The 26,940-nt window shown below is 49.7% G+C and overlaps 1 protein-coding gene across 1 annotated transcript in view; it reads left to right on the top strand.

Moving 5' to 3' along the window:
- Nucleotides 1-26,940, top strand: part of AARS2 (alanyl-tRNA synthetase 2, mitochondrial) — a 160,776-nt gene that overhangs the window by 104,738 nt on the left and 29,098 nt on the right. Inside the window, exon 21 of the mRNA XM_086925856.1 lies at nt 11,197-11,307. Within this exon, the coding sequence (XP_086781982.1) occupies nt 11,197-11,307 (111 nt within the window). The remainder of the gene's footprint in view (nt 1-11,196; nt 11,308-26,940) is intronic.

Below are 26,940 nucleotides of genomic sequence, written 5' to 3'. Positions count from 1 at the left end.
TATGTCATAACTTTCCATAAAGATTAGGTAGTTCTGTTTGTCCATACAAGGGTTTTCCATCAGTTCTGTTTTACATTGTAATTAGACGGGTGATCTTTCTGTGTTTGTTTTGCTGTTGCATGCAGCTCCACCAGCTAAGCAGGCTTTTCATACTTGTGACACATTACTATATTCATTGTATGTCTTGGTTCTGCTCTGCTCAACACCCTTTCATGGCCATAAGCACCTCTGAAAATGGAAATACTATGTAGGGGTGGGTGATATATTACGCTCGGCCAGCAGAGTTCTAGTCAAATTCCGCCATTCTTCATGTGATGGAATTTTTTTTCGTGTGCAGCTTGCCAACGATAAGTTGGCAAGTGATATTTGGCAAAACCTTAGTGTGATCTTTCGACCCTCCGAGGGCACCAGGTGGGATTTCTCCAACACATGCAGTCGTGGCAAATCGCAACCGTTTGCCGTCAGAAAACTGCTGCTCTAGTAGAGCTGCAGCAAAATCACCTCGAGAAGCTTCTCCTTTGAGAGTGCCGCGTGGACCGCCGAGGGTCAGAAAACTGCAGCTTGAGTAGAAAATCTATTCGAGCAGCAGCAAAATCACCTCGAGAAGCTGCACCCTTGAGTACGCAGCACGGTGCCGTTCACGCTGATTTTTCAGCACCGATCAAGCACCCAGTGCTACATTACAGAGCGAGCAGCACAACGTACCCGTTTCTGCCAGTTCGCGGAATCATGCATAGTTTTTTAGAAACTTCGCGAGTTCAGCTCAGGCCTAATACTAATGCGATTGGAACAAACAGTTAATGAACTGATATGGGTTGTGAGCCCTCATGGCCCAAATATTGGATTTTTAGTAACACGCTTGCCATTCCTTCTCTCCTTGTACCACACACACACAGCACTTCTCAGACCTTCATCCACTTTGTGTTCACCTGAGCACTATTATGAGGCAGTGAAAGTATTTATTTATTCACTTTTATAAGGAAATCTATTGTGATTATTGATAATCTCATATTTAACATTGCCTTTTCCCTGAGATTGATAATTTGTTCACCCCCAGTTGGTCTCTCCTTGCAGAACCTTTGTTATTTATGTCCTGGAGTGCCCCTGATTCCAGGTGGGTTCTAGGCTGCCTTTGCTTTGTGTCATAAATTGAGGGCACATTTTTGAAAGCCCCTCCTCCCATCTGGTCTCGGCCATCAGGAGACGCTCAAGCATCTGGACCAGGAAGCGATGCCTGGGGTCGAACATCCTTGAGTGGGGCTGAACATTGAACAAAAACCCGCTTGTGCAGGGGGCACCGGCGCTTTGATCAGCAGCCTACCCCCTGGGCAATAGGAGAGTTCTGAGGTCACAGAAGTAAACTTGTAGTGAGGCCCCTGCTGGGTGACAGGGGCGTCCTAACTCACAGGAGCATATTTGTAGTGAGACCCCTGCTGTGCGACAGGGGCGTCCTAAGATCACAGGGGTAAACTTGTAGTGGCGTCACAGAGGTAAACAGTGGCATTCTAAGGTCACAGAGGTAAACTTGTGGTGACGACACAGAGGTAAACAGTGGCATCCTAAGGTCACAGAGGTAAACTTGTGGTGACGACACAGAGGTAAACAGTGGCATCCTAAGGTCACAGAGGTAAACTTGTGGTGACGACACAGAGGTAAACAGTGGCATCCTAAGGTCACAGAGGTAAACTTGTGGTGACGACACAGAGGTAAACAGTGGCATCCTAAGGTCACAGAGGTAAACTTGTGGTGACGACACAGAGGTAAACAGTGGCATCCTAAGGTCACAGAGGTAAACTTGTGGTGAGGTCCCTGCTGGGTGACAGGCTCTTCCAGTGCACATGTGCCAATTAGAGGACCATCTAACAGTATGTGGCAAATTTTGATGAAAATGAAAACAAAACAGACCACTAGTCTGACTGCTTTACGTTGATGAATCTCCATTTAGTTAATTACCAAAGTGTTGAAAAACGTACTTGATAAACAGGCATGATTTGTGCTCTTTTTATTGTTGGTTTCAGAACAGTTTTCAGCATGTTGCATTCTTATGTATCCATTTTAGTTCTTTCTAAAGCTTGTTTCTGATTGTCTGGATCTTGTCCGCACTATATGAAAGAAAGATCTGCAACCTCCTAATAACCAGGTAGACGTCACTGACTTAACGGAACACTACAATAATACTTTGACGAGCATAATAGAGGTCTTAGCCCCTTTAAAACTCAAAAGGATTCCTGACAAAGATAAAAAACCCTGGTTTAACGGATCCCTCAATGAAGAAAGACGATCACTCAGACTCACAGAGTGGAAATGGAGACAACACCCTGCTTCACCCCATTTAATCCAATTAGGACAAACCAGAAAGGCCTCTTTACAGCCCAAGCCAAATACATGGAGGTGGAGCTCAAAAAGGTAGCGGAGTGCCCCTTGATCAAAAGGAGCACCCCAACTAAGCCGCAATATCGACCGAACAGGCCTAAAAATAATGCTTTATGGTCAGCATTCAAGCCTTACATTAACACAGACATTGCAAAGATTATATCAACAATAAAACCAAACAATCATTTCAATGATCCTCTACCTGCAAATTGTTGGTCTACAATAAACCATCTGCTCATCCCTTCATGGACAAAGATTATCAATGCTTTGCTATCGCAAGGCTCATTACCGGACTGCCTAAAAACAGGGCAAGTAACTTCAATCCTTAAAAAAAAGACAACAGATAATCTCTCAACAAGACCTCAACAACTGTAGACCAGTAACAAACATTCCCATGCTAGCCAAGGTCTTGGAAAAATGTGTACATCAACAGCTGAGCCAACATATCTCTGAATTCAAACTGCTGAATGACTTCCAATCAGGATTTAGACTAAACCACAGCACCGAAACAGCAATTCTGCACATCGTGGACGATGCTCTTCTTGCCATTGACCGCATCGAAACCGGTCTCATAATCCTGCTCGAACTCTCATCGGCATTCGACACTGTAAACCATGTCAAAATACTGGAACGTCTGAAAAAAAGGATGGGCCTTAGGGGGACAGTCCTAAAGTGGTTTTGTTTGTTCTTAGAGAACAGATCGCAAAAATTCACAGTGAACCAATCATTATCTGCTTCACCTAAAAATTTTATTGGAGTACCACAGGAAACAACATTATCTCCTGCTCTATTCAATCTTTACGTTCTATTCAATCTTTCTTTGGAAGCGCGCAGCGGTCATGCCACTTCAGAAAAAAGCTCTACCAGACCCAACCACTCTGTCCAACCTGCGTCCTATTTCCCTGCTCCCTGCGGTGTTTAAGCTGACGGAAAAATTTGTTAATAACCAACTTACGAATTTTCTTGAGGAGAATAACATCCTGCACACCAACCAATCAGGGTTTCGATCCAAACATTCGACCGAATCTGCCCTTTTGTTTACGGCAGAGACCCTACGAATGGCTATGGACCAAGGGAAGAAGGCCGTCTTGATTTTACTCGATCTATCGGCGGCCTTCGATACGGTCTCACACACAATCTTGGTCGACCGTTTGTGCAACGCAGGTATAGGAGTAGTGGTATTGGAGTGGTTTAGAAATTTTCTCAACCAGAGACGTCAGGTCACGGTATTAGGCAAATTTAAATCTGAAGAAAAAGTCATCAGCTCAGGGGTCCCTCAGGGCTCTAGTTTGAGCCCTGTACTTTTCAATCTTTACATGGTACCCCTGATTGAGCTAATCGCTTCCTAATAGATTAGCACTATATCATATGCTGACGACACGCAGCTGATCCTGGTGTTGGATAGGGAGCTGCCTGGTGCAGAGGAAAACCTGAAAAACTGTCTTACGGCTACATTTGAGTGGATGAATAACAATCACCTCAAATGTAACTCTGGGAAGATGGAAATATTGCCCTTCGGCCATCAAAACCTGTTCTCCCCTAAACAATAGTGGCCTGAGGATGCTGAAGCTCCTCCTAACACTATTTCCTCTGCGCGTAACCTGGGCATCAAGTTTGATGACCAATTGTCATTTAAGCAGCAAGCGGTAGGCGTGGCTAGCACGTGCTTCCATATCATTAAATCACTCAGGAAGTTTTTTGACCTTCTTCCACTTGCAGCAAGGAAAACAGTGGCAGTAGCATTGATAACATCTAGACTGGACTACTGCAACAGCCTGTACGCAGGTACCAACAAAGCAGAGCTCCACAGGCTGCAGCCCGTCTAGTACTTCGCTGGCCAAGAAGGTCATCTGCTTCGGCCGCGCTCAAGACCCCACATTGGTTACCTATACACAAGCGTGTCTTCTTTAACCCCTTCACTGCGGCGGCAATTCCGCCGCAGTGCTAGGGAGTGGGGGGGGGGGGTCGCACGGCTCTCCTGCGCTTGTGACGGAACCGCTCCGTCACGCGCCTCGGGTGAGCTGTGCTAGTGACGGAACGGTTCCGTCACGAACGCGCCCACTCAATAGAACGCGCCGCGCAGGCGCGAAATCAGCGCCTCGCAGGCGCGTCGAGCGGGCCGTGACTGAACCGTTCCGTCACTAGCACAGCTCACCCGAGGCGCGTGACGGAACGGTTCCGTCATAAGCGCCGAACGGGTTAAGGTCCTTGTTATCACCTTTAGAGCCTTCCAGTCACAAGGACCCAGATACTTGTCTAATGGCTTTAAACTTTATCAGCCAGCACGTTGCCTGAGGTCCGCTAATCAAAATCTTATGGTAACACCCAGATTTAGATTGGCCACTAAAGGTGGGAAATCTCTCTTTGTCTTAGGCTCTAGGGCCTGGAACAAACTGCCACTCCAGCTTCGGCTTATATCTAAGGAGAGCCACTTTAGGAAATCCCTGAAGACATGAATTTTCTCCCTCACTGACGCGGCCTGTAGGGCACTGGTGTAAAGTGTTTAATGTGTTCTGAGTTGCCTCCAGTCTACCAACCTATTCCAGCTGGGTTGGTCTTGAGCGCCAAGATGCTCCTTGGAGTGGTAGTAGCGCTATATAAATGTGACCTTACATTACGTCGAACCACTAACAGAAATCTTACAACAGGCAAACATCTCCTTCTACACGTATGCAGATGATACACAACTTTATATTAAGATCACCTCAATAGAAGAGATCGTTATCATGAACCAGGCACTTAGGAGATCCGTCCATTGGCTAACTACTAATCACCTTCTAATCAAGGGTGAGGAAGATGGATTGTGGATCCATTCACTTTCCAAAATAGCATTTAATCATCAAAGGGGAATGGATCACTTGTCCTGCTCAACCATTAGGTATGCAGGAATGAGGATGTCCCAGTGAAAAAAGACCCTCATGCACGTGATGGGTATGGTGGTATCTGAAGCGGTATATCTTGGTTCTCCGCTTATGGATCACGTGTGTGCATAATCATTAGGTCTATTTTCGGTTTATGCAGCCTCCACCAGGAGGTTCTTACCCATGGTTGACGCAGTAGTGAGCCAGTGATAAGAGTTCTGTTAAAAAGACACAACAGCCGGGAGTTCTGATTCTTTATTGTACTTGGTTGTTGGTCTGGTAAACTCTATAGGAATGCATCACTTGGACTGAGTTACGAGTACTGGATGCACTCAGAGTGGTTAAAAAAGGGGGGGAGTTGTGGGGGTATTCTTAAAAAAAGGTCGACATGTTTCTGCCTCTATCTGCCTGGGTTTAGGACTTACGGGCATTCATCAGGACCGGTGGTGGGAAAACGTGAGGTTTAACAAAATTAAGTGCTCAAATGTGAAAGAAAAAGGTGTTGACCTGTTTCTCTGGACTGGAGGTCTTATGGTACCTGTAAAGAGTAAGCACAAAGTTTTCGGCATACATACAGGGCGGGGGGAAGGGGGACACATACACCGAGCAGAACGTTGCTGCTTATATCTATCCATACATAAATACATAAACAACTAAAAAATGGCAATACTTTAAAAACCGGTTGGTCATGGCAATGTCAACTCTCTCTTTTTCTCTCCGAACTCATGCAGCGGGTATTTAGCGTGCTATACGACAGTGATTACATTGTATTCATTGTCGACCTAGAACGCTGATCTTAACTATGGTTATTGTCGAGTGGTGATTGTGGTGAGCCATAGGTGGGTGCTGGTGTTCAGCGGTCGTTGTGCGGACTTGAACTATGTTAGTGATTACGAGTGCTCAGGAAATGTTACCTCGCACATTTGTTTAACACACTCCTGTCGAATCGTAGAGCTCTTGGAAGGGGCTAAAGGGTAGAGATATGGGGTGGTTAGCATGGGTGGTTTAGAATACTTGCGGTTTTTTGGAGACGCCTTCATTGGTCTCGCTACCTGTTGCACCCGTTCCTCAGCTTGCTTCGTTAGTGCGCTGCTCTGCCCTTACTGATCCGGAAACACTTGGTGGTGTTTCCGGGTCGTTTTTATCAGGCTGGGATACCGTTTGTTGGTGATTACCTATTGGTCGGCTGTAGTTGTCACGGTGACAGAGGAATGTTTACCATGTTATGTGGAGTTAAGATTACAGGGGTGAAACGTACGGGGAGTTTATCTATTAACCAAGGCCAGCCAGGGTATATTGTAATTCAGCCCTTCGCTATCAGTTTTGAGCCTATGCACCCATCTTTGTTCTTTTTCAAAAAGAATTCTTTCGGCATTGTGATCCTTGTTCGGCAAGGTTTCTAGGATGACCCACTGTAAATCTAGTACAGTGTGGCCCTTCTCTAGATAGTGAGTGGCCATCTTAGTAGTGCTCTTTTTACATTTCACATTGCTCCTGTGTTCGCACAGTCTTTGTTTGGCTTTCCTGCAGGTCATTCCAACGTACTTCAGGTTGCACGGACATGTGATCATATACACCACGTGTGTGGTGTTGCAGTTTGTGTGGCTATTCAGGGTCCATTTGAAGTTGGGAAGCAGTTGGAGCTCTTTGGTCGGTTTTGTGAGGCTACAGACGGAGCATGAGCCACAAGGGTAATGTCCCTGTACTTGTGGGTTTCCCCATAGATTAGTGTGTTGTCTCGGTGTTTTTGGTGGTGGTCTCGTGTGGACCAAGATGTCTTTCAGGTTTCTGCTCCTTTTATTTGCAAATCTGGGTTTTTGCCAAGTGAGGTTACCTGATGTCAGTATGCGCCAGTTTTTGTTCACAATTTTCTTGATGTTATTAGTCATGGCACTATATGTGGTCACACATGTAAGGACCTCGTCGGGTTGATTTTTTGGGGTGCATTCAAGCAGTGCGTCTCTATTTTGATTCCTGGCACGTTTTTTGCATTTGGCAATAACCTTTTTTGGGTAGTCTCGAGCCTCCAGTTTTTTACATAGGTCTCCAGCTTGTGTTTTGTATTCCATCGTGTCACTAAAGTTTCGTCGTAACCTGAGGAACTGGCTGTACGGTAAGTTCTCTCGTAGAGGTCGGGGTGGAAACTGTTAAAGGATAGGAGGATGTTTTTCGCTGTGGTTTTAAAGAAGGTACGCGTTTGTAGGGTGTTAGCTTCAGCATAGATTGTAACATCTAAGAAGTCAATACTTTTGTTGTCTGCACAGTAGGTGAACTTAAGGCAGTCGTCTTTTTGGTTGAGCCAGTTGTAGAATTCTGTTAATTTCTCCCGATCTCCCTTCCAGATGACAAAAATGTCATCAATGTATCGCTTCCAAAAAAGGATACATTGATGGTAGGGGTTGTTAGTTGCATCCAGGATATGTGTGTCCTCAAAAGTGCTCACGTACAGTCCGCCACGCTCGGGGCAAAAGTACTGCCCATTGAGGTGCCATGGCATTGGCGGTATAGCTTGTCCTTATACTGAAATTTTTTTTCCATAAGTGCCATCCGGCAGCACTCCAGAACAAAGTGTCTGGGTGTCTTGTATGACCATTATGTGCTGAACAGAATGCTTTCAAGAGTCTCCATAGTTCTCTCCTGTGGCAGACTCGTATAGAGGCTCTCGACATCGAATCCCACCAAGAGCATGGTGTTGGGTGAGTATTCGATGTCTTTAAGTTGGTTAAGGAGGTCTCTTGTGTCCTTCAGATATGTAGGAGTTTTTTGCACAAGGGGTCTCAGATATTGGTCAGCAAATTGGGAGAGGGGTTCGAGGATGGATCTGATTCCTGACACAATTGGTCGTCCTGGTGGTGGAAATCGCCCTTTGTGGGTCTTGGGTAATGAATAGAAGTAAGGGGTTCGGGGTGTGTTGGTCCTGAGATAGTCCCCCTCCTTTTTGGATATCCAGTTGTTCGTCTCTCCTTCTTCTATCATCATTGCGATCGTCCTTTGGACACACGTGGTGTATATGATCACATGTCCGTGCAACCTGAAGTACGTTGGAATGACCTGCAGGAAAGCCAAACAAAGACTGTGCGAACACAGGAGCAATGTGAAATGTAAAAAGAGCACTACTAAGATGGCCACTCACTATCTAGAGAAGGGCCACACTGTACTAGATTTACAGTGGGTCATCCTAGAAACCTTGCCGAACAAGGATCACAATGCCGAAAGAATTCTTTTTGAAAAAGAACAAAGATGGGTGCATAGGCTCAAAACTGATAGCGAAGGGCTGAATGACAATATACCCTGGCTGGCCTTGGTTAATAGATAAACTCCCCGTACGTATCACCCCTGTAATCTTAACTCCACATAACATGGTAAACATTCCTCTGTCACCGTGACAACTACAGCCGACCAATAGGTAATCACCAACAAACGGTATCCCAGCCTGATAAAAACGACCCGGAAACACCAGCAAGTGTTTCCGGATCAGTAAGGGCAGAGCAGCGCACTCACGAAGCAAGCTGAGGAACGGGTGCAACAGGTAGCGAGACCAATGAAGGCGTCTCCAAAAAACCGCAAGTATTCTAAACCACCCATGCTAACCACCCCATATCTCTACCCTTTAGCCCCTTCCAAGAGCTCTACGATTCGACAGGAGCGTGTTAAACAAATGCGCGAGGTAACATTTCCTGAGCACTCGTAATCACTAACATAGTTCAAGTCCGCACAACGACCGCTGAACACCAGCACCCACCTATGGCTCACCACAATCACCACTTGACAATAACCATAGTTAAGATCAGCGTTCTAGGTCGACAATGAATACAATGTAATCACTGTTGTATAGCACGCTAAATACCCGCTGCATGAGTTCGGAGAGAAAAAGAGAGAGTTGACATTGCCATGATTGTTAACCGGTTTTTAAAGTATTGCCATTTTTTAGTTGTTTATGTATTTATGTATGGATAGATATAAGCAGCAACGTTCTGCTCGGTGTATGTGTCCCCCTTCCCCCCGCCCTGTATGTATGCCGAAAACTTTGTGCTTACTCTTTACAGGTACATAAGACCTCCAGTCCAGAGAAACAGGTCAACACCTTTTTCTTTCACATTTGAGCACTTAATTTTGTTAAACCTCACGTTTTCCCACCACCGGTCCTGATGAATGCCCGTAAGTCCTAAACCCAGGCAGATGTAATGTAATGTAATGTAATGTATAGGCATTTATATAGCGCACTACTTACCCGGAGGGTCCCAAGGCGCTTCGACCGCTGCGAAACCCTTCCTGGCTTCCCTGAGAGATGGTCCCTTAATGGGTATCTACAGGGTGAGACCAGGCATCCCCGGCGGTCTGGTGGGGCCGTTAGTGAAGATGAGGCAAGCTAATGCCCAGAGTTGCCGAGTGTGATCGCTGATCAGAGTGGGCACCGAGGCGAGAGAATTATCGAGTCCGCTGACCCTGGTCCAGAAACCTGCCGCGCCGGGAATCGAACCCTGGAATCGAACCACTCTGAGTGCATCCAGTACTCGTAACTCAGTCCAAGTGATGCACTCCTATAGAGTTTACCAGACCAACAACCAAGTACATTAAAGAATCAGAACTCCCGGCTGTTGTGTCTTTTTAACAGAACCCGTATCACTGGCTCACTACTGCGTCAACCATGGGTAAGAACCTCCTGGTGGAGGCTGCATAAACCGAAAATAGACCTAATGATTATGCACACACGTGATCCATAAGCGGAGAACCAAGATATACCGCTTCAGATATCACCATACCCATCACGTGCATGAGGGTCTTTTTTCACTGGGACATCCTCATTCCTGCATACCTAATGGTTGAGCAGGACAAGTAACTACTAATCACCTCAGGCTTAACCCGCATAAAACGGAATTCCTTCTGATCTCCCCCCAGAAAAGCGCTACAAATATCTTGAGTGGACCAAGCTGATCACGGCGCTAAACTAAACTCCGAGGCTTGTAGACTCAACCAAGTCCCTTGGAATTATGCTAGACAAAACCTGAACATGCTAACACACACTAACACCGCAAAAAACGCCTGTTTCCATTTAAGCTACCTCAGAAAACTGAAACCTTTCATAAATTATTCAGACCTTAACACAGCAGTCCAGGCATTAGTCATATCAAGGATCGAGTATGGTTGCACAACTCTAGCCGGGCTTCACAAGATCTCAACAGCCCCACTGAAAGCCTGTCTTAATGTGGCAACAAGACTCATAACGGGCTCCAGAAAATTCAACCACATCACCCCTCATCTGAAAGCGCTCAACTGGCTGCCTTACGAAGCAAGAATACGAATAAAGATGGCATGTATCACTCACAAAGCGATACACTACAAAACACCAGTGTACCTGGCAAAGAAAATCACACTATCAGGAGGATGCAGAGTATCCCGGAGTCAAGGAGAGTTATCACTGAAACCGGCCCTTTTCCGAAAGAAAAGAACTTACGACCGAGCCTTCTCTGGTGCAGCACCAAGAATTTGGAACGCACTCCCCCGGAACATTCGAAAAATATCATACATTTCTGATTTCAAAAATGAAGCCAAATCCTTTTTTATGAGCAAATTTCTTCCATAATTTCAGCAGACTTGTTATTCTCAGAGGACTCTTTTTGCTCACACATGTGCTTACTCACATTGTCCCCTAACCATTATCTTTGGATTGTATATATGAGTGTTAAAGCACAAATGTTTTTATTACAAAGCAATGTATAGTTACTCAGGACTTTGTAGCATAACTGTTTCTAGCAACTCGCTGTACACTGATTATTTTTACTAAATTCACTTGTCGCAAGTGCCGTTCTAAGTTTGAAGATATGTGAATGTAAAGCGCTCTGATACCCTTTCTTAGGGCCATGTTCACGCTTCTATAAAACACCAAATAAATAGAGTTTTATGAATGTTGTTCCCAGATTCTGATAACCAAGCGCCTATCCACCCCTTCCTCCACTTCTAGGCGCTGATGAAGGTGGTGAACCAGGTGTGTGAGCAGGTGCCGGCAGCCTCAGTCCTGCTCCTCAGCCAGCAGGATTCTGGGAAGGTCCTTTGTGCATGCCAGGTATCCAAGGTAAGCTGCTGTGCATGTAGTTGAACCCTACAGCCCTGTTCACGCTTCTAAGGCCATGCATGCCGTAGTGCCGAGGAGCCAATCACACAGGCCTGTTGGACCAGCACGGCAGCTCCGAGCTCTGGCACCATCAGATGCTAAGGACGTGTTAAGTCAAATAACAGACTTATTAATGATTAAACGCTTTTTATTGGGTTTTATCAACTTTTGACATTAGCAGTTGCACTGGATGAGATCAACAAATGGGTGGCATTCTTTTTTTAGACATTAACAGTTGTAGCAGGATAAGAACAAAAACGGGTAGCACAGACTTATTTTAAAATCTATAGATTAATGTTGAAGTAGGAGTGAACATGTGCAGGGCTTGGGCTCTGTCTGAGAGAGCTTTAAAGAGACAGTGCTCCCAGAAACTGTCCTACAATGGCCTACCTCTGAATTTCCACCCTACTCTGGTTTTATGGATCAGGCCCACCAGAGAGAGCCATTCATTGCACAGTGCCTCTGATATTACTACGTTTCTAACTGAATTTCTGCACCTGGTCCACACACGACCATTGTATACATCGGATTTACACATATGACGTGGTGTGTGTGTGTGGGCGGGGGGGAACGCATTGGGGAGGCGGGGGGGTTGATTGGTTACCACATTCTTATTACAGGCGACATTGCCATTAACGTAAAAAGTAATATTTCTGCCAGCTGTACCACTGCTTGTACAAAAGATAAAATCATACAATTTAACATATAAAACTACATTGACTAAAACTTATTTAAATGTAAACCTGATTCTCGAGAGTCAATCTTCAGGTGGATCCCCACCGAAACCAGAAGGACGGTCACCCAGGCCCTCGTCACCAGCCGACTGGACTACGGAAACGCCCTATACGCAGGGACCACTGCCAAACTTCAGAAACGACTACAACACATACAAAACGCATCCGCACGACTAAACCTCGACATCCCTCGCCACAGCCACATATCCGCCCACCTGAGAATCCTGCACTGGCTCCCCGTCGGCAAGAGGATCACATTCAGGCTCTTCACCCATGCACACAAAGCGCTCCACTACATGGGCCCCGAATACCTCAACAACCGCCTCTCGTTCTACACTCCCACCCGCCAGCTCCGATCCACAGCCTCACCCTCGAATTCGCAGAACCACCGCCGGAGGAAGATCGTTCTCCTACCTGGTAGCCAAAACATGGAACTCCCTCCCGCACACTTACGAATGACCCAGGACCATCTCACCTTCAGGAAACACCTCAAAACCTGGCTTTTCGAGCAGTAGCAGAACCCCCCCCCCCCCCCCCCCCCCCCCCCATCAGCGCCTTGAGACCCTCCCGGGTGAGTAGCGCGCTCTATAAATGTTTGATTGATTAATTGAATCAATCAATCAGGGGTTTGTAAAGCGCGCTATTCACCCGGGAGGGTCTCAAGGTGCTGGGGGGGGGAGCGACTCCAGATCAATCGAAGAGCCAGGTCTTGAGGTTCTTCCTGAATGTGTGCAGGGTCTGGGAGCGTCTGATATTCACAGGGAGCTTGTTCCAGGAATTGGCAGCGATGTAGGAGAAGCCTCTTCCGCCGGTTTTGGTTCTGCGTATGCGGGGGACCTCGGCCAGGGCGAGGTAGGCAGAGCAGAGGTCTCTCTTAGGTACGTGGAAGGAAACCCTCTCATTGAGGTATTTGGGTCCGATGTTGTTGAGGGATTTGTAGGCGTGGGTGAGGATTTTTAAGGTGATCCTCTTCTCGACTGGGAGCCAATGGAGGCCTCATAGGTGTTGGGTCATGTGCTTGTGACGCGGAGTTCCGAGGACGAGTCTGGCTGCGGCGTTCTGGATGGTTTGTAGTTTGCAGGGAAGAGTTCTGCTAATTCCGACGTAGAGGGCGTTGCCGTAGTCCAGTCTACTTGTTATGAGTGTGTGGGTGACGATCTTTCTGCAGTCTGGGAAGATCCATTTGAAGGTCTTTCGGAGGATGCGAAGGCAGTTGAAACTAGTGGAAGCGACGGCGTTGATCTCGCGGTTCACAGAGAGGGAGGAGTCAAGGATGATGCTGAGGTTCCGAGCATGGTCTGTCGGGGTGGTGGGTTCCCGAGGGCAGAGGGCCACCAGGGGTTGTCCCAGGCAGAGGTGCAGGGTCTGAGGATGAGGACCTCGGTCTTCTCTGAGTTGAGCTTCAAACAGCTGAGTTGCATCAATGCTGCCACATTTTTCATTCCTTCCTAGAAGCAGTCTGGTGTCTTCAGGGTTCTTCGTGAGTGAAAGGATGAGCTGGGTGTCGTCGGCATAGGATATGATGCTGAGCCCATGCGGTCTGACGATGGTGGCGAGGGTGGCCATGTAGATGATGAAAAGCGTGGGGCTGAGTGAAGATCCTTAGGGTACTCCGCAGTTGATTTATGTGGGTTCGGAGAGGAAGGGAGGGAGTTTAATCCTCTGGGTTCTGCCGGAGAGGAAGGATTGGATCCAGTCGAGGGCGGCTCCTTGTATCCCAGCGTCGTGAAGTCTGGCTGCGAGCATGCAATGTAAGACCGCATCAAAGACCGCAGAGAGGTCTAGAAGGATGAGGGCCACAGCGTGTCCCTGGTCTAGTAGCAAGCGGATGTCATCCGTGGCGGCGAGGAGGGCGGTCTCGGTGCTGTGGTTGCTGCGGAATCCGGACTGGGAGGCATCTAGGATGGAGTTCTCTTCAATGAAGGCGGTCAGTTGCGCATTCACGAGTCTCTCTGTGACTTTGGCCGCGAAAGGGAGGAGGGAGATGGGCCGTTAGTTTTTCAGGTCTGTTGGGTCGACAGTTGGTTTCTTGAGGAGGGGTTTCATATCCGCCCGTTTCCAGTCATCTGGGCAGATGCCGGATCTGAGGGAGGTGTTGATCGTCCGTCGTACTTCGGGTGTGATGACAGCGGTAGCCCTGTGGAAGATGTGCGGTGGGCAGGGGTCAGTTGGGGCTCCTGAAGGTTTTTTTTTTTATGGTCCTGGTGATGAGTTCCACGGTTGCGGAATCCCAGTACGTGATGTTTGGCTTATCAGCGGCGGTGGGTAGGGAGGTAGTGTCCGGTGCTGGTTCACTGAAGTTGTCGTAGAGGGCCTTGATCTTTAGATGAAGTAGGAACTGAGCTTGTCGCAGAGTTCCTGGGATGGTGTGACGTCTGTGGCTTCGCAGTGGGGGCAGCCTTACTGACATCACAGATTTATGACAAGCGCGTCTCAACACACACAACAGAACCAACATATTTAAAACTGATGCAATACACTCCCTACAGCACTTTTCCTCACTCACCAGTGGGAATAGTGTGCACCATGTTTATGTAGGGGGAGCCCTGGCGACAGTGGGGGGCTTTATATTAAAGACGACAGCAGAGCTCTCCACCCAGGTGACAGCACAGACCGTAGGAGAATCGACACCACCTAGAACAGAACACTGACAGGCTACACTAGAACAGAACACCGTCAGACCACACCTAGAACAGAGCACCGACAGACTACACCTAGAACAGAGCACTGCCAGACTGCACCTAGAACAGAGCACTGGCAGGCTACACCTAGAACAGAGCACTGGCTGACCACACCTAGAACATAGCACTGGCAGACCACACGTAGAACAGAGCACTGGCAGACCACACCTAGAACAGAACACTGACAGGCTACACCTAGAACTGAGCACTGGCTGACCACACCTAGAACATAGCACTGGCAGACCACACCTAGAACAGAGCACCGTCAGACCACACCTAGAACAGAGCACTGACAGGCTACACCTAGAACAGAGCACTGGCTGACCACACCTAGAACATAGCACTGGCAGACCACATCTAGATTATAGCACTGGCAGACCACACCTAGAACAGAGCACTGACAGGCTACACCTAGAACAGAGCACCGTCAGACCACACCTAGAACAGAGCACCGTCAGACCACACCTAGAACAGAGCACCGGCAGACTACACCTAGAACAGAGCACTGACAGACCACACTTAGAACAGAACACTGACAGACTGCACCTAGAACAGAGCACTGGCAAACCGCACCTAGAACAGAACACTGACAGGCTACACCTAGAACTGAGCACTGGCTGACCACACCTAGAACATAGCACTGCCAGACCACACCTAGAACAGAGCACCGCCAGACCACACCTAGAACAGAGCACTGACAGGCTACACCTAGAACAGAGCACTGGCTGACCACACCTAGAACATAGCACTGGCAGACCACACCTAGATTATAGCACTGGCAGACCACACCTAGAACTGAGCACTGACAGGCTACACCTAGAACAGAGCACTGGCAGACCACACCTAGAACAGAGCACTGACAGGCTACACCTAGAACAGAGCACTGACAGGCTACACCTAGAACAGAGCACTGGCAGACTACACCTAGAGCAGAGCACTGACAGGCTACACCTAGAACTGAGCACTGGCTGACCACACCTAGAACATAGCACTGGCAGACCACACCTAGAACAGAGCACCGTCAGACCACACCTAGAACAGAGCACTGACAGGCTACACCTAGAACAGAGCACTGGCTGACCACACCTAGAACATAGCACTGGCAGACCACACCTAGAACAGAGCACCGTCAGACCACACCTAGAACAGAGCACTGACAGGCTACACCTAGAACAGAGCACTGGCTGACCACACCTAGAACATAGCACTGGCAGACCACATCTAGATTATAGCACTGGCAGACCACACCTAGAACAGAGCACTGACAGGCTACACCTAGAACAGAGCACCGTCAGACCACACCTAGAACAGAGCACCGTCAGACCACACCTAGAACAGAGCACCGGCAGACTACACCTAGAACAGAGCACTGACAGACCACACTTAGAACAGAACACTGACAGACTGCACCTAGAACAGAGCACTGGCAAACCGCACCTAGAACAGAACACTGACAGGCTACACCTAGAACTGAGCACTGGCTGACCACACCTAGAACATAGCACTGCCAGACCACACCTAGAACAGAGCACCGCCAGACCACACCTAGAACAGAGCACTGACAGGCTACACCTAGAACAGAGCACTGGCTGACCACACCTAGAACATAGCACTGGCAGACCACACCTAGATTATAGCACTGGCAGACCACACCTAGAACTGAGCACTGACAGGCTACACCTAGAACAGAGCACTGGCAGACCACACCTAGAACAGAGCACTGACAGGCTACACCTAGAACAGAGCACTGACAGGCTACACCTAGAACAGAGCACTGGCAGACTACACCTAGAGCAGAGCACTTGCAGGCTACACCTAGAACAGAGCACTGGCAGAGCACACCTAGAACAGAGCACTGGCAGACCACACTTAGAACATAGCACTGGCAGACCACACCTAGAATAGAGCACTGACAGACCACACCTAGAACAGAGCACTGGCAGAACAGAGAACTGACAGACTACACCTAGAACAGAGCACTGACAGACCACACCTAAAACAGAGCACTGGCAGGCCACACCTAGAATAGAGCACTGACAGACTGCACCCAGAACGGAGCACTGGCAGACTGCATCTAGAACGGCGCACCGACAAACCATGCCTAGAACGGCGCACCGACAGACCATGCCTAGAACGGCGCACCAACAGACCACACCTAGAACAGAGCACCGACAGACCATGCCTAGAACAGACAACTGGCAGACCACTCCTAGAACCGGGCACTGACAGACCGCGCCTAGAACAGAGCACTTACGGACCGCACCTAGAGCAGAGCACTGACCGACCGCACCTAGAGCAGAGCACTGACTGACCGCACCTAGAGCAGAGCAGTGACAGACCACACCTAGAACAGAGCACTGGCAGACCACACCACGAACAGTGCACTGACAGACCACACCTAAAACAGTGCACTGACAGACTGCACTGCCAGTCTATACCTAGAACAGAGCACTGGCAGACCACACCTAGAACAGAGCACTGACAGACTGCACCTAGAACAGTGCACTGACAGACCGCACCTAGAACAGAGCACTGGCAAACCTCACCTAGAACTGTGCACTGATAGACCAAACTTAGAACAGAGCACTGACAGACCACGCCTAGAACAGAGCACTGACAGACCACGCCTAGAACAGTGCACTGGCAGACTACACCTAGAACAGAGCACTGGCAGACCACACTTAGAACAGAGCACTGACAGACCACACCTAGAACAGAGCACTGACAGACTACACCTAGAACAGAGCACTGACAGACTACACATAAAACAGAGCACTGGCAGAACAGAGCACTGACAGACCACACCTAGAACAGAGCACTGACAGACCACACCTAGAACAGAGCACCGACAGACTGCACCCAGAACGGAGCACTGGCAGACTGCACCTAGAACGGCGCATCGACAGACCACACCTAGAACAGAGCACTGGCAGACCACACTTAGAACAGAGCATTTACATACCGCACCTAGAGCAGAGCACTGACCGACCGCACCTAGAGCAGAGCAATGACCGACCGCACCTAGAGCAGAGCACTGACCGACCGCACCTAGAACAGTGCACTGACAGACCACACCTAGAACAGAGCACTGGCAGACCACACCTAGACCAGAGCACTGAGAGACCACACCTAGATCAGAGCACTGAGAGACCACACAGACCACACCTAGAACAGAGCACTGAGACCACACCTAGAACAGAGCACTGACAGACAACACCTAGAACAGAGCACTGACAGACCACACCTAGACCACACCTAGAACAGAGCACTGACAGACTGCACCTAGAACAGTGCACTGACAGACCAAACTTAGAACAGAGCACTAACAGACCACGCCTAGAACAGAGGACTGACAGACCACGCCAAGAGCAGTGCACTGGCTGAGTGCACCTAGAACAGAGCACTGGCAGACCGCACCTAGAACAGAGCACTGACAGGCTACACCTAGAACAGAGCTCTGGCAAACCACACCTAGAACAGAGCACTGACAGGCTACACCTAGAACAGAGCACTGACAGGCTACACCTACAACAGAGCACTTGCAGGCTACACCTAGAACAGAGCACTGGCAGAGCACACCTAGAACAGAGCACTGGCAGACCACACTTAGAACATAGCACTGGCAGACCACACCTAGAACAGAGCACTGACAAACTACACCTAGAACAGAGCACTGACAGACTACACATTAAACAGAGCACTGGCAGAACAGAGCACTGACAGACCACACCTAGAACAGAGCACTGACAGACCACACCTAGAACAGAGCACTGACAGACCACACCTAGAACAGAGCACTGACAGACCACACCTAAAACAGAGCACTGAGAGACCACACCTAGAACAGAGCACTGGCAGACCACACCTAGAACAGAGCCCTGGCAGACCACACCTAGACCAGAGCACTGAGAGACCACACCTAGATCAGAGCACTGAGAGACCACACAGACCACACCTAGAACAGAGCACTGAGACCACACCTAGAACAGAGCACTGACAGACAACACCTAGAACAGAGCACTGACAGACCACACCTAGAACAGAGCACTGACAGACTGCACCTAGAACAGTGCACTGACAGACCAAACTTAGAACAGAGCACTAACAGACCACGCCTAGAACAGAGGACTGACAGACCACGCCAAGAGCAGTGCACTGGCTGAGTACACCTAGAAGACAGCAGTGACAAACCGCACCTAGAACAGAGCACTGGCAGACCGCACCTAGAACAGAGCACTGACAGGCTACACCTAGAACAGAGCTCTGGCAAACCACACCTAGAACAGAGCACTGACAGGCTACACCTAGAACAGAGCACTGACAGGCTACACCTAGAACAGAGCACTTGCAGGCTACACCTAGAACAGAGCACTGGCAGAGCACACCTAGAACAGAGCACTGGCAGACCACACTTAGAACATAGCACTGGCAGACCACACCTAGAACAGAGCACTGACAAACTACACATTAAACAGAGCACTGGCAGAACAGAGCACTGACAGACCACACCTAGAACAGAGCACTGACAGACCACACCTAGAACAGAGCACTGACAGACCACACCTAGAACAGAGGACTGACAGACCACACCTAGAACAGAGCACTGGCAGGCCACACCTAGAATAGAGCACTGACAGACTGCACCCAGAACGGAGCACTGGCAGACTGCACCTAGAACGGCGCACCGACAGACAATGCCTAGAACAGAGCACTGGCAGACCACACTTAGAACAGTGCACTGACAGACCACTCCTAGAACAGGGCACTGACAGACCGCGCCTAGAACAGAGCACTGACTGACTGCACCTAGAGCAGAGCACTGACTGACCGCACCTAGAGCAGAGCACTGACAGACCACACCTAGAACAGAGCACTGGCAGACCACACCACGAACAGTGCACTGACAGACCACACCTAAAACAGTGCACTGACAGACTGCCCTGCCAGTCTACACCTAGAACAGAGCACTGGCAGACCACACCTAGAACAGAGCACTGACAGACCAAACTTAGAACAGAGCACTGACAGACCACGCCTGGAACAGAGCACTGGCAGACCACGCCTAGAACAGTGCACTGGCAGACTACACCTAGAACAGAGCACTGGCAGACCACACTTAGAACAGAGCACTGACAGACCACACCTAGAACAGAGCACTGACAAACTACACCTAGAACAGAGCACTGGCAGACCACACTTAGAACAGAGCACTGACAGACCACACCTAGAACAGAGCACTGACAGACTACACCTAGAACAGAGCACTGACAGACTACACCGAGAACGGCGCACCGACAGACAATGCCTAGAGCAGAGCACTGACTGACCGCACCTAGAGCAGAGCACTGACAGACCACACCTAGAACAGAGCACTGGCAGACCACACCACGAACAGTGCACTGACAGACCACACCTAAAACAGTGCACTGACAGACTGCCCTGCCAGTCTACACCTAGAACAGAGCACTGGCAGACCACACCTAGAACAGAGCACTGACAGACCAAACTTAGAACAGAGCACTGACAGACCACGCCTGGAACAGAGCACTGGCAGACCACGCCTAGAACAGTGCACTGGCAGACTACACCTAGAACAGAGCACTGGCAGACCACACTTAGAACAGAGCACTGACAGACCACACCTAGAACAGAGCACTGACAAACTACACCTAGAACAGAGCACTGGCAGACCACACTTAGAACAGAGCACTGACAGACCACACCTAGAACAGAGCACTGACAGACTACACCTAGAACAGAGCACTGACAGACTACACCGAGAACAGAGCACTGGCAGGCCACACCTAGAATAGAGCACTGGCAGGCCACACCTAGAATAGAGCACTGACAGACTGCACCCAGAACGGAGCACTGGCAGACTGCACCTAGAACGGCGCACCGACAGACCATGCCTAGAACGGCGCACCGACAGACCACACCTAGAACAGAGCACCGACAGACAATGCCTAGAACAGAGCACTGGCAGACCACACTTAGAACAGTGCACTGACAGACCACTCCTAGAACAGGGCACTGACAGACCGCGCCTAGAACAGAGCACTTACTGACTGCACCTAGAGCAGAGCACTGACCGACCGCACCTAGAGCAGAGCACTGACAGACCACACCTAGAACAAAGCACTGGCAGACCACACCACGAACAGTGCACTGACAGACCACACCTAAAACAGTGCACTGACAGACTGCACTGCCAGTCTACACCTAGAACAGTGCACTGGCAGACCACACCTAGAACAGAGCACTGACAGACCAAACTTAGAACAGAGCACTGGCAGACCACGCCTAGACCAGAGCACTGGCAGACCACGCCTAGAACAGAGCACTGGCAGACCACACTTAGAACAGAGCACTGACAGACCACACCTAGAACAGAGCACTGACAGACTACACCTAAAACAGAGCACTGGCAGACTACACCTAAAACAGAGCACTGGCAGACCACACCTAGAACAGAGCACTGACAGACTACACATAAAACAGAGCACTGGCAGAACAGAGCACTGACAGACCACACCTAGAACAGAGCACTGGCAGGCCACACCTAGAATAGAGCACTGACAGACCACACCTAGAACAGAGCACCGACAGACTGCACCCAGAACGGAGCACTGGCAGACTGCACCTAGAACGGCGCACCGACAGACCATGCCTAGAACGGCGCACTGACAGACCACACCTAGGACAGAGCACTGACAGACCGCACTTAGAACAGAGCACCGACAGACCATGCCTAGAACAGAGCACTGGCAGACCACAGTTAGAACAGAGCACTGAGAGACCACACCTAGATCAGAGCACTGAGAGACCACACAGACCACACCTAGAACAGAGCACTGAGAGACCACACCTAGAACAGAGCACTGACAGACCACACCTAAAACAGTGCACTGACAGACTGCACTGCCAGTCTACACCTAGAACAGAGCACTGGCAGACCACACCTAGAACAGAGCACTGACAGACCAAACTTAGAACAGAGCACTGACAGACCACGCCTAGACCAGAGCACTGGCAGACCACGCCTAGAACAGAGCACTGGCAGACCACACCTAGAACAGAGCACTGGCAGACCACACTTAGAACAGAGCACTGACAGACCACACCTAGAACAGAGCACTGACAGACTACACCTAAAACAGAGCACTGGCAGACCACACCTAGAACAGAGCACTGACAGACTACACCTAGAACAGAGCACTGACAGACTACACATAAAACAGAGCACTGGCAGAACAGAGCACTGACAGACCACACCTAGAACAGAGCACTGGCAGGCCACACCTAGAATAGAGCACTGACAGACCACACCTAGAACAGAGCACTGACAGACTGCACCCAGAACGGAGCACTGGCAGACTGCACCTAGAACGGCGCACCGACAGACCATGCCTAGAACGGCGCACTGACAGACCACACCTAGGACAGAGCACTGACAGACCGCACTTAGAACAGAGCACCGACAGACCATGCCTAGAACAGAGCACTGACCGACCGCACCTAGAGCAGAGCAATGACCGACCGCACCTAGAACAGTGCACTGAGAGACCACACCTAGAACAGAGCACTGGCAGACCACACCTAGACCAGAGCACTGAGACCACACCTAGATCAGAGCACTGAGAGACCACACAGACCACACCTAGAACAGAGCACTGAGAGACCACACCTAGAACAGAGCACTGACAGACCACACCTAGAACAGAGCACTGACAGACTGCACCTAGAACAGTGCACTGACAGACCAAAGTTAGAACAGAGCACTGACAGACCACGCCTAGAACAGAGCACTGACAGACCACGCCTAGAACAGAGCACTGAGAGACCACGCCTAGAACAGTGCACTTGCATCAAATTCACGAGGTGTTCACTTACACGTTTCACCACTCTTGTATGTTATTCGTTGTACGTATTATTTGATCGTATCGTACGTCTTGTCACATGGATTTTATTTGTTTTTCCCCCTCCCTAATGCTCCGCCCTGGATGTGGCTACACCAGGGCGTATGTAGCAGGCCCTATGATGAAGCATGTCACATACTTCGGTATGTGAGTGAGGGCAGTTTTTCTAAACTGGGGAATTTTCCACTGTGGTAGTTGTGCACTCTATATACCCCCTACGTGTGATTAACTGGTTTCCTTAGGGGGCCTGGGCTATTGGAGTTTAAACTATTGGGACCCTCTCTCCTTTTGTGTCTAGATCAGTGCACTGACAGACCACACCTAAAACAGAGCACTGAGAGACCACACCTAGAACAGAGCACTGAGAGACCACACCTAGAACAGAGCACTGACAGACAACACCTAGAACAGAGCACTGACAGACTGCACCTAGAACAGTACACTGACAGACCAAACTTAGAACAGAGCACTGACAGACCACGCCTAGAACAGAGCACTGGCAGACTACACGTAGAACAGAGCACTGGTAAACTGCACCTAGAACAGAGCACTGGCAGACCACACCTAGAACAGAGCACTGAGAGACCACACCTAGAACAGAGTTCCGACAGATCACACTTAGAACAGAGGACTGACAGACCACGCCAAGAGCAGTGCACTGGCTGAGTACACCTAGAAGACAGCACTGACAAACCGCACCTAGTACAGAGCACTGGCAGACCGCACCTAGAACAGAGCACTGAGAGATCACACCTAGAACAGAGCACTGGCAGTCCACACCTAGAACAGAGCACTGGCAGACTCACCTAGAACAGAGCATGCATGATGGCCACGGGAGTTCAGTGTAACTTTGGGCGTAGTTTGCGTAGTAGCGCTAAGCGTAGCTACGCGAACTGCATAGTGTGGTAGGGAAATGCTGTTCGCACTAATTTCACAGTGCTGGATGCTTGTCAGCACTGTGCAATCATTGCAAATGTCATCTAGCACAGGGCAAGCGGTCGTTTTCTGCCGCTCTAGTAGATATGTACACGAGCAGCAGTTTTCTCAACGCGTACTGGTAGTTTCGCGAGCGGTTGCGAGCATACGCGACCACTGGTAATGAGAAACCTGACCTCCCCGCGTTGAGAATCTCGCCGGGAGGGTTATTTTCCAAGCTCGCGATCGGCAACTTGATGTTGCTGAACGCAAACAAGGAATAAGTCTCGCCGGTATGTTGATTTTGCCAGCTCGCGGTCGCCAACTTGACGTTGACCGCGAGCAAGCAAAAACTGCCCGCTACTCGTTATTGCACTGTACTACATGCAGTTTGCGTAGTAGCACAGACTACGCATGCCCCGCGAGCGTAGCGTAGTACTGCGCCCAGGGTTAGTGCAGTGCCCATTTCAAAACTGGAACTCATGAACTAAAGTCCTGATACCAGTAATGCTAATTAATGCACAGATGGAGGGATCACTAGCCAAGAACTAGGTAAGCTTGGATCAGAGACCTGACAAATTTTCTTTTGATAGTAAATAAGACTTGTTTCCAGAACAGTGGTTCGGGTTCCTCTAGTGCTTGGTTGATGGGGCTTGGTAACTTGCACAGAGGAGCGGTACTGGGGCAGTAGTCACAGAGCAAAATCCCTGCTGTTTACCACAGAGCTAACATCTTAAACTCAAAGAAGAAGCCACCACAGTAATGTGGGAGGGTCTGGTGTCACCACAGTATGTGAATGGGTCTGGTGCAACCACAGTAATGTGGGTGGGTTTGGTGCCAACACAGTAATGTGGGTGGGTCTGGTGCCACCACAGTAATGTGGGTGGGTCTGGTGCAACCACAGTAATATGCGTTGGTGTGGTGCCACCACGGTAATGTGGGTGGGTTTGGTGCCACCACAGTAATGTGGGTGGGTCTGGTGCCACCTCAGTGATGTGGGTTTGTCTGGTGCCACCACGGTAATATGCGTTGGTCTGGTGTCGCCACAATAGTAATATGGGAGGGTCTAGTATCACCACAGTAATGTGGGTGGGTCTGGTTCCACCACAGTAATGTGGGTGGGTCTGGTTCCACCACAGTAATGTGGGTGGGTCTGGTTCCACCACAGTAATGTGGGTGGGTCTGGTGCCACAATAGTAATATGGGAGGGTCTAGTATCACCACAGTAATGTGGGTGGGTCTGGTTCCACCACAGTAATGTGGGTGGGTCTGGTTCCACCACAGTAATGTGGGTGGGTCTGGTTCCACCACAGTAATGTGGGTGGGTCTGGTGCCACAATAGTAATATGGGAGGGTCTAGTATCACCACAGTAATGTGGGTGGGTCTGGTTCCACCACAGTAATGTGGGTGGGTCTGGTGACACCAGAGGAATGTGCGTGGGTCTGGTGCCACCAGAGGAATGTGGGTGAATCTGGTGTCGCCACAATAATGTGGGTGGGTCTGGTGCCACCAGAGGAATGTGGGTGGGTCTGGTGACACCAGAGGAATGTGCGTGGGTCTGGTGTCACCACAGTAATGTGGGTGGGTCTGGTGCCACCAGAGGAATGTGGGTGGTTCTGGTGTCACCACTATAATGTGGGTGGGTCTGGTGCCACCAGAGGAATGTGGGTGGGTCTGGTGCCACCAGAGGAATGTGGGTGGTTCTGGTGTCACCACTATAATGTGGGTGGGTCTGGTTCCACCAGAGGAATGTGGGTGGGTCTGGTGACACCAGAGGAATGTGGGTGGGTCTGGTGACACCAGAGGAATGTGGGTGGGTCTGGTGACACCAGAGGAATGTGCGTGGGTCTGGTGTCACCACAGTAATGTGGGTGGGTCTGGTGCCACCAGAGGAATGTGGGTGGTTCTGGTGTCACCACTATAATGTGGGTGGGTCTGGTTCCACCAGAGGAATGTGGGTGGGTCTGGTTCCACCAGAGGAATGTGGGTGGGTCTGGTGCCACCAGAGGAATGTGGGTGGGTCTGGTGCCACCAGAGGAATGTGGGTGGGTCTGGTGACACCAGAGGAATGTGGGTGAGTCTGGTGCCACCACAGTAATGTGGGTGGGTCTGGTGCCACCACAGTAATGTGGGTGGGTCGGGTGCCACAGTAATGTGGGTGGGTCTGGTGCCACCATGGTAATATTGGAGGGTCTGGTGCTACCACGGTAATGTGGGTGGGTCTGGTGCCACCATGGTAATATTGGAGGGTCTGGTGCTACCACGGTAATATGGGTGGGTCTGGTGCTACCACAGTAATGTGGGTGTGTCTGGTGCCTCCACAGTAATGTGGGTGAGTCTGGTGCCACCACAGTAATGTGGGTGGGTCGGGTGCCACAGTAATGTGGGTGGGTCTGGTGCCACCATGGTAATATTGGAGGGTCTGGTGCTACCACGGTAATGTGGGTGGGTCTGGTGCTACCACAGTAATGTGGGTGTGTCTGGTGCCTCCACAGTAATGTGGGTGAGTCTGGTGCCACCACAGTAATGTGGGTGGGTCGGGTGCCACAGTAATGTGGGTGAGTCTGGTGCCTGCCAAGTAATGTGGGAGGGTCTGGTTCCTGCACAGTAATGTGGGTGGGTCTGGTGACACCAGAGGAATGTGGGTGGGTCTGGTGCCACCAGAGGAATATGGGTGGGTCAGGTGCTACCTCAATAATGTGTGTGTTTGGTACCACCCTGGTAATGTGGGATGGTCTGGTTGTGGTTGACGGGCTGTGGTCTTGGATGGTCTTGGCTGACACTTCTTACTGAATTTCTAGAATCTTTCAGTTTGCAGAGCCCCATACATATATAGTAATTTGTTAGGTATTAGTGATGACATCTGACCCTTCTTAGTTAAATAATATTAAAAATGCTGATCTGGTCATTTGTAACCAGTGAGACCATTCTGGTGGGCTTGAGGGGTTTATAACCTACATCTGTTTGAGCTACAAGAGATTTGGCCTTGTGTGCTACTTGCTCAACGCTATGCCTGGGAGCCCCAAATTCAGCAAATCTGCCCTTCCGTCACCATGGCTGCGTACCTCTGTCAAGCTCGACTGCCTTCCCTTGGGCTTGGGCAGCAATGAAGCTGCATGAAAGTTGGCCTTGACCCGCCTCTGGGACACACCAAGTACACAGTCCCCCTCAGTAATGCCATTGTGAATAAAAAGGAGTGCAAAAAAGGAATGGTGTGAGCCAAGGTGGAGGGTTAATGAGGCTGTGTGCGACCGCCATTAATGCCAGAACATAGGTTCAACACTGAGACACTAGGGGATCCATTAGGATGGAGGGCGGATTGCCTAAATCACAAACTAGGCTCA

Source organism: Lissotriton vulgaris, chromosome 6 (genome assembly GCF_964263255.1).
Source record: "Lissotriton vulgaris chromosome 6, aLisVul1.2, whole genome shotgun sequence".
In the NCBI taxonomy this organism is placed as follows: domain Eukaryota; kingdom Metazoa; phylum Chordata; class Amphibia; order Caudata; family Salamandridae; genus Lissotriton; species Lissotriton vulgaris.
This window is presented reverse-complemented; position numbering and strand designations above follow the sequence as displayed.